Source organism: Leptidea sinapis, chromosome 47 (genome assembly GCF_905404315.1).
Source record: "Leptidea sinapis chromosome 47, ilLepSina1.1, whole genome shotgun sequence".
Lineage (NCBI taxonomy): Eukaryota > Metazoa > Arthropoda > Insecta > Lepidoptera > Pieridae > Leptidea > Leptidea sinapis.
Window position 1 is genome coordinate 7,020,113 of NC_066311.1, and position 12,190 is coordinate 7,032,302.

Consider the following 12,190-nt stretch of genomic DNA (forward strand, 5'->3'; position numbering starts at 1 on the left):
CTAATTTTTTTGAAAATGTTATCTATACTAATATTATCTCTGGTACTACTGGTCCGATTTGAATGATTCTTTCAGTGTTGGGTAGTCCATTTATCGAGAAAGGCTATAGGCTATGTTTTTTTTTTCAAAATTAGGGATCCGTAATAAAATTGCTATTTTGTAACACAAGGTGTAAAATCGAAAACCTATTTTTGCGTGCGCTGCAAAAACTATTGACAATAGAACAAAATGATGTACAGGCTATAATATAGGCAATATTTTATTACTTATAAAACTATCGCGTGAATTATACTTTATATGGCAAAACAACGTTTGCCGGGTCAGCTAGTGTAGCATATAACATAATGTAGCTTCCCAACAGTGAAAGAATTATTCAAATTGGTTCAGTAGTTGCGGAGCCTATTCAATGCAAACAAACAAACAATCAAATCTTTCCTCTTTATAATATTAGTATAGATATACAGAACAACGTCTGTTGGGTAAACTAGTTTAAAATGTAATAAATGCGAATGTCAGTGGCCCGCTGCCTCTAAGTTGCACCCTATATTTTTTTCGGAATTCGGAATGGCTTTTCTAGTGTGTAATATATAATCGTACAACTATTAACCACTCAGAATGAATATTTAAGAAATTTGATTAACTTCATCAATATTTATAATACATAATCATATATCTGAAATAAGTTGGTGGCTAGTGAGTAGTTATTTAGTGTCAATCTGGATTCATATCGACATTTCTGCAGATTCTTAACTTTACGCAACAAATGTGTATGGAACTCCTGATCTATTTAAGTGTCTTTAAAAGTATGTATGTATAATTAGCGACGACTAATCAAAATAATTAGGGCTATTCAGAATCCCGAAACAACACCACTTCGACATAACAACGCGTGATATGCTAAGCCGTGTGTGTCATCGTATATACGTTATATGACACATTTGACATCCTACTAATATTATAAATGTGAAAGTTTGTATGTCTGGATGTATGTTTGAACTTCTTTAACGCAAAATCTACTGAATAGATTTTGATGAAACTTTACAATAATACAGCTTACACACCAGAGTAACAAATAGGCTATAATTTATAAAACTATAGTGTGAATTATTATACAAAATATAAAAGAAGTATGATTGTTACTTATGAATACAACTAGCGCCATCTCTTATCAACTAGCAAGCAAAAGATGAATACAATTTATATGGCAAAACAACGTTTGCCGGGTCAGCTAGTAGTTAATAAAGATGAAGCATAAACGTTATATTATGACACATTTGACATTGTTAATAATGATGTAAAATTTATTCCAGTCTCAGCTGATAAAGTCTGCTGGTTACCCGGTAGAGAAGTATCGAGTGGTAACGTCTGACAAATACATACTGCAAGTGCACAGAATACCAGCTGGAAGGCGAGTCGCCAGGAAGTCTGGAGCGACACCGAAAGGCAAGAAGGCGGTCCTACTGGTGCATGGTCTGATGGGCAGCAGCAGCGACTTTCTTATCATGGGCCCTAACAAAAGTTTAGGTAATTATCTAAAGACATCAAAAGCCTTTGACTGAAAAGTCCGATCTTAAGATATCATCACTCTCTTGTTCTCGAGCGACATTGACTATCGATATAGTGAAGTGTTTGTATAGAAACGACACCATGTCAGTCCGTCACCAGGATCTGATCTCCAAGCCTATCCGACTGGGTGACAAGGCGATGTCATTTCGCTGAATTTATTTACCACTGCGATGGAAGATATCTTTAAGCTTCTGGACTGAAAAGGATTGGGCATCAATATCAAGGGCAAATACATCACTTAACTTCGATTCGAATCGATAACTCTTGCTGCGACCATGGAAAACTTAAGCCATATGCTCGATGGTCTCAGTTTAACCTCCCAAAGGTTAGGTCTCAAGATGAATACGTACAAGACGAAGGTCATGTCTAATATCCACGTCGCACCTACTCCCTTAACCGTTGGGAACTGTACACTCCAAATTGTTAACGAGTAAGTCTACCTCAGACAAACAATCCAGTCACTTGTCGAAAACAACTCGGATGGGAAGCTCCGCAAAATGTTCTCGTCCTAAATACCACAGTGTCTGAAGACGAAGGTATGTAACCTCATGATGACATACGATGGTACGGAGATCGAAAATCGAGGTCCATAGGAGACCCTAAATACGAAACGAAAGTGGCGGTGGGCAGGGCACATAGCTCGAGTTGGGGCAGTAGAGTCCTCAAATAACGACCGCGTACCGTTAGACGCAGTTTTGGGAGAGACCCCCCTCCACACAAAATGGACCGATCTGTTCAAGATCTCCGGAATAGGAAGTATGAGTCCAGCGCAGGACCAATCGTCGTAAGGAGATATTTGGGGGAGGCCTTTGTTCAGCAGTGGACGTCTTCCAGTGGATATGATGAAAAAATTCTCGAAGATAATATCCTAAAATGAATAAATATCCTAGCAGTTCCGCTCAAATAATTAAGCTTTAGGCGACTGACAATGAATTACTCATGCAATTACAGTATCACATATTTCAGCTTACATATTAGCTGACGCCGGATACGACGTCTGGTTGGGAAGTCTGCGAGGAACATTGAATACTGGCCACGTGTATCGAGACAGAACAGATCCAAAGTTTTGGGATTACAGGTATGAAAATATTATGTTTATTTGGTTTGGTAATGCAGCTGTCTAAATTAGCATTACTTACTTCGTTAGCCTTTCATAATTGATTTGGATTGATATCATTGATAGTAATAAACTACCGACACAATATTATATTAATTTTACACAAATGAAATTGATTATTTATTATATTATGAAATTCTTCTCAGTGGAAGAGTTCGCGGGTTCGAGTCCCGCATCGTTCATAAATTTGGTTTATAAATTTAATTTGTGTAATTTATCCCAGAAGTGAGGGTTATCACTTTAAAGAATAACAAATTATTTATATTAATTTTAATTTATTTTTAATTTTTATGTGACTTGGGCTTCTGGCAATATATAATATCATAATTTATTGCTAATTGGTCGATTCCAAAGGCGCAGGTCTCATGACCCATGTAAGAACATTATCCATAAATTTTGTTGCACGCCCAGTAATTTCATTAGTCGCCATTTTGAGCTAAAAAGCCTCCCACTGGTAGAATGTTGTTTGTAATGTGACGAACTGTCTAATATTCCCGCATCAATTCAGTACGAAACAAAAATATAAAAGCGTTTCCATCTTTATACATATAATTAGTTCGACCCAAAAAAGACAAGCAAAATACAAACATCCATTTTTTTTTCAATTAAAAAGAAAAACGAGGGTACATGGTGGTATCATAGGGTCACATGGTGGTAAGTGATCAATGTCGCCCATAGTCTCTAAAAACACTAATTATTTTATACAAAATCGGATTTTGAAATCACTTAGAGAAACTTGAATCTACCACTCAATCGGAAGAGAAATGCTTGCCTGATATGAACGGGTGCAAGAAACTCAGCAACTCTAGTATTTATATTATATCTTGTCTTATATACTAATTACGTGACACGTTGTTTGTCCTCGATGGACTCCTAAACTAATGAACGGATTTCAATGGGGATTACTTCATGGACTGCAGTTTAGTCCAACTTGAGAGATATGATACTTTTGATTTCGATTTGGGACCCATAATTATTTTTATTTCCAATATTTGTTTTGTATGGACATATTTTCTGTGAGAGAATTTGTAGACGCACGGTTTGACAGTTCTGCTGTGAAACAATTTGATATTAACAACATGAAGTATATTTACGAAATAATTCTTGATCTTATAAAGAATTATCGACAAATTCATAAAAAACATTATTTTTTTTATTGTGTACAGAACAACGTCTGTCGGGTCCAGCTAGTAGTAAGTTATATAAATACTAGTGGTTATTGTAGGTGTTTCTCATTAAAACACGGATAAAACTACATTTTTTTGAAAGTTGAATCATAGCTAGTACGATTTCTCGCCCCTGAAACTACCTATATTCTAAATTTCATTAAAATCGTTGGAGCGGTTTCCGAGATTCAGATTTCATACATAATATACAAGCATCGCTCGTTTAAAGGTATAAGATATGACTATATGAATACCAAATTTGTTTCCAGTTTCCACGAGCACGGCACGTATGATCTCCCAGCAATTATAGACAATGTGCTTAATATCACCAATCTACCTCGACTCATATTGGTCGGCTACTCCATGGGTGGGACCAGCTCTTTCGTCATGTTTTCCGAGAAACCTGAGTACAACGACAAAATTATTGCATTTGTCGGCCTAGCTCCTGCAGTATATTTAGCTAACCATAAAGCTATTGTCAAATATTACGTGGAAGATCTCAAGATAACTGTAAGTACATTCTTACAATACCTACGTAGTACGTAGTGTGGTGAAAAATACTCATACAATGTAAAAAAACAATAATATTATGTTCGAATTCGGAACCTGTCATTGTTATATAAAGACCAGGATCGATAATTTTAAAAACCAAAAATATAATAGTAGGATGAAACCCATTGGAAAACAACGAGAATATAACAAAAATGAAATGAAAAATAAATTACGGACGATCTGAGTCGGGAGTTAAATGGCAAAGCTGTAGGCAATAAAAAGATCTACAACTTTTTTTTTTCACTATTTTCACATAACCTCAAAGCTTATGGGCAAAATTAAAAAAACCATGTTTTTCGTTTTTTATTTTTATCTTTTACAAAAAAAAATTCACGAAATATTGTAAAAAGTTACCTTTTTATGTCCCAAATACACTTGAATTTATTTGAATTGAATGATTAATTTTTTCTCCTTATTTTGACTCAAATATCGGAAAAGAACCCTTAATTTCAATCGAAAATCACCCGTCAAAATATCAGCTTTTTTCAAAAAGTTTGTGCTTTCTATTCGTTGAAATCTTTACTTTCCGATGGTGTAAAAAAATTTACATTACAATTCTGTTCGATAATTTATGCCCATCAAAAGGCATTTCATAGAGAATTCATAGCTGTTATTTCGTAGCAGCAAAAATATGGATTATAATTAATCAATAAAAATTGAAAAAAAGCGTAACTTATCACGGAATCATTACCCTTTTTACATTAATCTATATATATATATATATATATATATATAAATGAATTGATGTTCGTTAGTCTCGCTAAAACTCGAGAACGGCTGGATCGATTTGGCTAATTTTGGGCTTGAATAAATAGGAAAATGCGGCTAAATTAAATAAAAACAACAAATTTGTTTTTCCTTTGATATGTCCACACATGATTTCTATGAGAGAATTTATTGACGCACGGTTTGACAGTTCTGCTGTGAAACAATTTCATTACGACAGCAGGGTGCATATTTTACGAAGTAATTTTTGATGTTATGAAATATTATTGACAAATTCATATAAAAATATTATTTTATTTATTATATACAGAACAACGTCTGTCGGGTTAACTAGTTATATATAGATTTGAGTAATTGTAATCCATATTTTTTTTTGCTGCTTTTGGTGACCTGATGTTAAGTGATTCACACATTCTCTTGTAAATCCAGAGGCATCACAGATGCGTTGCCGGCCTTTAAGATTTCAGTTTGGCACATTATAATCTCCGGTAAGGTTTTTACTCTATGTACACGGCACCAGGGGGAATTTGATTGACACTGGTATTTTGACAGTCAGCTATAAGACACGCCGACTGCGACTCTCCTATTGATTATATAAAGTGGGATAAAAGGAGTCTAGAGATTATTCAGTCACAAATTTTTAAAAGGCTTCGTATAATGTATCCACTTGTCACAGCAATGGGTGTATTTTTTTTTTTAATTTTTACACTTTATCTTGCCTCAAACAAAGCATAGCTTGTACTGAGTACAAGACAACGATATATTGAATACGATATACACACTTAAAATTACATGACTCGGAAACAAACATCCATATTCCTGATATATTTACACCTAACGGGATACGAACTCAAGACCTCTGGTTCAGTAGGCAGGCTCATTTCAACCACCCAGCCACATGGGCCATCGGGATCTTTAAAGATGACAATAACAATGGTTTATTCTTAGAGCAGAGAAGGTGACATACAGCACCTGAGTTGCTGCATTGAAATAATTTTTGACAGATTTTTGCTATCAATAAAGCACCGCAATTGTTTTTCAAATATTAAGTACAGCATATTATTATACTTTTGCAGAAAATAATGCAGTACCAAGCAACATATATATCGTCGATATGGCGACAACTGACTAGCTGGATTGCTTCAAATTTCTGCTACGTGAAGTCGCCACAAGAGAACCTCTGTTTCCGCATATCGTCTAGATTAATGGGCGAAGACCAAGAGCAGACTGTTATGGTAATAGAAGACCACAAATTTCTTTATTTAACTGGATGTGTTGTGATTTTTTTCAATATGGCCCTGTTGTAATCTGACTGTATGTGAATAAGGATTCTATTCCAAATCAGACATCCAGAAAATCTGTTAAGAGACTATATGGTATGCCTATAGGCTACGCCTCATTCCAGAACGCAAATAAGATATAGTTTCGGATCATTCATTAAAATACAGATGATGTTATTTGTCTAGGAATAAATTATAAAGATTAAAACGACTAAAGAACATACGAAACTCTTTTAAGAATGACCATTAGGAAGTGGCAAAATTCTTTGCTTCGACAGAGATTCATTGCTCATTTTATTTTTTCACAGATAACAAAAATCCATATTGTTCATAATTTTCGTCAAATGTTAGGGCGATTTGTCCAACTTGGTTCGCCCAGTGCCTCATTATAGGGCAATCTAGCCTATTAGTCAACCAGACCAAGGATGCTGTTAGTGCTGTCTCTTACACGGCGCATAATGGAGGCGGGTATTTCCTCATAATTGCGCGGAAACCATCAATACGCGTTTCAGCGAACATGCCGGAAGCACTGCAGTATTTTGGAAAATCCAACAGATACTTAACGCCTACGGCAATGTCAGTCCTTTGAATACAGCTAAACGACAGGCAGCACGAGTAAAAGGATTAGCAAAAAGGCCTAAACAAAGTTATTTTTACCTCTTTCGTACATACCAACTTTATTGTAATTGACACTTCTTAACTAGTATTGACGCTTCTATTTTGCCAAATCAGGGTTGACAAATGGCTGTCCTGGAATATGAATCTTTTCGAGACGTTACAGATACGGTATTACAATTCACGAAGTCTTTTACAAAACTGATAATTCTTAACAGGCCTAAGATTCCTTTGGCTATCTTCCGATACCATTATAAAATCAGCTCTATGCCACTTCAAAACTGCAATATTGCTGTGGTTGGAGCAAACTAGTCTAGTAAGACAGCAGCTTAAATCAAATCCAAAGAAGTAGCAACAAATTAAATCAGTTAATTATAAAAAAATGGAATCTAATAATACAACTCCTTTTAGGAAATTATGGCACTACTAATATCTCGTCTCCAGCCAGCATCGTGGAAGCAGTTTGAACATTATGGGAAAGTCTCTTTAACTGACGTTTTCACATCATGGCAGGATGGGCTCGATGGAGCTATCAGACCGTACAACTTATCCAACGTGAGGGTGCCAGTCACGCTAATCTATGGCTTGAATGATCAGTTGGTTGAAAAGTCTGTAAGTTACTTTGCCATTCCTAATATTTCTAATGTAACTTCGTACTTCCCTAAGCTCTGGAAGGCTTCCCAGGTTATAATAATATATAAGCAAGGCAAACCACAAAATGAACATTTTCCTAACGGCCAATCAGCTTGCTCCCGGTTATCTCAAGTAAAAGCAGAGGATGCTCACTCTGAATACTAAAACTGCAATGCAGGTGTTCCACAGGGTACAGTCATGGGACCATCTCTTTATTGTTTATTTATTTATTGAAATTTATTTATTTATTGAAAAGACCAACAGCATAAATATTACAAATTAGTCTTAAAAATTAGTGTACACATAATAGCCAATTACAGGTCTCTCTATATAAACAAAAATCAACTAATGAGTTTTCAACTTAAATAACTTTAACTTATAAACAAATTTATATACAGCTGATCTTCCAACCTCAGAAGGTGCTATGACAGCCACCTTTGCAAATGACACTGTGATCCTGGCAAGCAGGAGTAAGCACTAGCATCCAAAACTCTACAAACCCAGCTGGACAAAATTAGTGACTGGATGAAGACTTGGAGGATCAAGGCTAGCGCCATCAAATTATCGCAAATCACCTTCTCCCTCAGACAAAGCAAATGTCCTCCTGTTACCCTAGCCTGTGAACTTCTTGCACAAGTAGAATTGTCGTGTACCGACTTTATAAGCCATCAACGATGAGATTCCTTTGCATAAACGGCGGTGATCACTATATTTTCATAATAAATGTTAACATGAGGTGACGCGAATGCTCGTATTTCCATCTCTTCTTATAGAAGATGACGTCACGTCCAACACAACAATCGAGCTTCCTACAACTTCGAGCACTTTGAACATTCAAGAACGCCAAACGGAATTAAATACATTTTTAGTAGAAATCTAGCCCATGGACAAAGGTTAAAAAGTGTTCAGAAGTTTTCAGAGATGATAAATTGAATCAAACTAAGGCTTAATCATTCGAAAACTAAGGTGCGAATTGTAATCGTAAAGATACCAGAATAATAAGTTCCACACACAACGAACAAGAACATTTTTTCTAGTTGACATATCTGGGGACGCTCGCGTCGCTCACACGCTGCAAAATCTTGTATATTTGTTTTTGCAGTAATTTAACATTAACATTTTACCACCTCATTGTATATAGAACTGCCCGTTTTCCTATCAACTTATTCTGATTTGTTAACTACCCGCACGTAACTGTCCAATTAGTTATTTTACTGCTCAATATTTATTCCATGATCCATTTCATTATTTTTATGACTCATTTTTGTTTATTTTACTAGGTACTAAGTTTTAACTGCCAATCATATGCATGCATTTTGTAATTTTAACATACCAAACCTACTATATACAACTGTTGATTTAAATCATAGACCTTTTAAATTTTAAAAGGATGAAAAAGGTAATTTGAATTTATTTTTTGCAGCAAATTCAAAGACTTGCTAAAGAATTGGACGCAAATGGAGTTCTTGAAGAGATAAGACCGAGTTGTGCCTGGCATAAATTCAACCACGTTGACTTCGTAACAGCTAAAGAGCTTGGTGAAATGGTCAACAAACCACTTGTTGGTATCATTAACAAGCTGTTCAATAAATATGATACATAAACACTGTACTTTGATTTTTTCGATAAATTCATCATTTTCTTATTTAGCAAATGTCTTTTTTAGCAAATTTTCTTATTTAGCAAGTCTTATTTAGCAAATGTCTAAACAACGACCCGCAGCAACCGCACAGTGCAAGAACGCCCTACGTAGCTGATTTTTTGCACCCATTCTAAGCGCCGCTAACCCGCTTGTCGTTTTAAATATTACAAATTTATTCGCAAATCGCAATAACTTTGCACTTCATGTAATTCTATTGATCAAAATTTACACATCAGTGGATAGGTAGACGTGGGGTTGTATGGTCGCTATTGACAACCTGAAAACACCGCATGCCTTTCGCCATGATAATAATAATAATAACTGGCAAACGATAATAATAATATGTAATATCATATATATATATATATATATATATATATATATATATGTAATATCATATATAACTAATTTTTAATACTTTCCTACTTAAACATTCATAGATATTTTATTAGTCTGGTGCTGTTGGTAGGTATGGTAATAGTAATTAATTATTGTTTTGTTGATAAAAAATATTACGATTTTCATTTTTCGTGTATTTATTGAGAAAAATTTAAAATAGATCAATTCTCAGAAAAGTATCTAATTTCGCAATTAATTGAAATTTTCTCATAAATTCGCATGCTGTTCCGCAAATATTAATAAAAATAATTCATTACGTAAGTTTTCACACAGTTCAATATTTGAATAATATTAGTCAAATATCAATAAAAAATCATAGTAAATTCAAAATGATCATAGTAGGTCACGGACGAGTAAAAAAAGATGGACTCCGCGCCGTGATATTAGCAAGTGAAGCACCTTTATGCTAGTGTGTGTGCGGTTACGGAGGATACTAGATACACCATTTTTTCTCCCATAAATAATCATATATGGCCACAAATACTTTTGTAGTATCGTTTATACACTCTTTCACAACGCGCGACGGCATTTTTAAAACATTTTATTGCGATGATGGCAAATCTCATAATGGCGGCCCATCGGCTTGTATTAGTGTAAGTGGGTGGGGCCTATGTATTTACTTGTTTATCGGCTTGTTTTGGTGCTTCACTGTTACGTAAGGTGACACGGAGTCCTTCTTTTTTACTCGTCCATGTAGTAGTTAAGTAACAATCAAAACAATTCGAAATGAATTCGAATGTTCATTCAGAAGTCAGTTATATAAATTAAATCAATTCAACATTGGTAGCCAAGATCGCGGATAGAGAAGTAGATTAGAATGTGTAATAAATTAATGTGATAGTTTACAAGAATAAAAATAAATAATTGCCATAATTTTACGAGCGTACGGGTCACCTGTTGTTAAGTGATCACCGCCGCCCACAATCTCTTGCAACACCAGAGGAATCACAGGAGCGTTGCCGCCCTTTAAGGAAGGTGTACGCGCTTTTTTCGAAGGTACTCATGTCGTATCGTCCCTGAAACACCGCACAAGGAAGTTCATTCCACAGCTTTGTAGTACGTGGAAGAAAGCTCCTTGAAAACCGCACTGTGGAGGACCGCCACACATCCAGATAGTGGGGATGATATCCTAACTTGTGGCGTGTCGTGCAAAGGTGGAATTCGGCGGCAGGAATCAGGTTAAAGAGCTCTTCGGAACACTCCCCGTGATAAATGCGGTAGAAGACACACAATGAAGCGACGTCTCGTCGCAACGCCAAGTGATCCAGCCGTTCACAGAGCACTGGGTCCCCGACAATTCGAGCTACTCTGCGTTGCACACGGTCAAATGGAGTGAGCTGATACTGGGGAGCGCCAGACCAGAGATGACAGCAATACTCCATGTGTGGCCGGACCTACGCTTTGTACAGCGCCGTGGGCCGGCTTGAAGTATTGCCGTGCTCTATTAATGACGCCCAGTTTCTTTGAAGCCAATTTGGCTTTGCCCTCCAGATGGCCACGAAATTGGCAATCGCTTGAGATTTCGAGACCCAGTATTCCGAAACAAGGCGAGGCTTTAAGGGAAGTGTTGTGATAGGACAAATGGGGTTTTTTTAGTGGTAAACGCGCAAACTTGAGTCTTCTGGGGGTTAAATTGGACAAGGTTCAATTTACCCCATTCTACGACCTTCTCAAGAGAGGACTCGATAGAAGACACAAGTTTCTCCCGGCACTGGTCGACGATTTCCCGAGAGAGACCTGCATGGCCCGTGTATACGGCATCACCAGTGCTGTCGTCTGCATAGCAATGAATGGTGGAGGTGTCCAACATATCATTGATATGCAGAAGAAACAGCGTAGCAGATAGCACACAGCCTTGGGGCACTCCAGCATTCACGGGCTTCGTCGACAACGACCTGTATGCTGCGCCCATTGAGGAAGCTGGAGGTCCTCTAGCACAAGCTCTCGGGACGCCCAAATGATGGAAGTTTTACGAGGAGCGCCTTATGCCATACACGATCAAAGGCCTTCGCTATATCCAGGCTAACTGCCAGGCCTTCCCCCTTGCTTTCAATAGCCGCAGCCCATCTATGTGTAAGGTATACCAGAAGATCACCTGCCGACCGACCATGGCGAAACCCGTATTGTCAGTCGTTGATCAACTGGTGACCCTCTAGGTATACCAAGAGCTGATGGCTAATTATGCTCTCCATGATTGGAGAGCAGAGAGGTAATAGCAATAGGCCTGTAGTTTGCCGGATCCGAACTGTCTCCTTTTTTTTGGATCGGATGGACAAGGGCTGACTTCCATGAGTCAGGGACTACGCCTTTGGAATAAGAGTGCCGGAATAAACGCGTTAGCACCGGCGTCAACTCAGGGGCATACGTTCTATGCACGATTGGAGAAATGCCATCCGGCCCGCTCGACTTCCTGACATCCAACGAAAACAGAGCTCGCCTAACAGTTTTCTGTCTGAACTGTACTTCAGGCATAGAGCTCGCCGCGGGATGGTCG

At 37.1% G+C, this 12,190-nt stretch overlaps 2 protein-coding genes across 3 annotated transcripts in view; one reads left to right on the forward strand and one right to left on the reverse strand.

Annotated features, from left to right (window-relative positions):
* The window catches only part of LOC126978152 (lipase 1-like), a 30,172-nt gene extending 20,908 nt beyond the window's left edge, over positions 1 to 9,264 (forward strand). Inside the window, exons 2-7 of the mRNA XM_050826904.1 lie at positions 1,311 to 1,524; positions 2,533 to 2,644; positions 4,119 to 4,359; positions 6,204 to 6,362; positions 7,434 to 7,634; positions 9,079 to 9,264. Of these exons, the coding sequence (XP_050682861.1) occupies positions 1,311 to 1,524; positions 2,533 to 2,644; positions 4,119 to 4,359; positions 6,204 to 6,362; positions 7,434 to 7,634; positions 9,079 to 9,258 (1,107 nt within the window). The 3' untranslated portion in view covers positions 9,259 to 9,264. The remainder of the gene's footprint in view (positions 1 to 1,310; positions 1,525 to 2,532; positions 2,645 to 4,118; positions 4,360 to 6,203; positions 6,363 to 7,433; positions 7,635 to 9,078) is intronic.
* Positions 1 to 12,190, reverse strand: part of LOC126978088 (protein cramped) — a 79,482-nt gene that overhangs the window by 65,298 nt on the left and 1,994 nt on the right. The window lies entirely within an intron of this gene.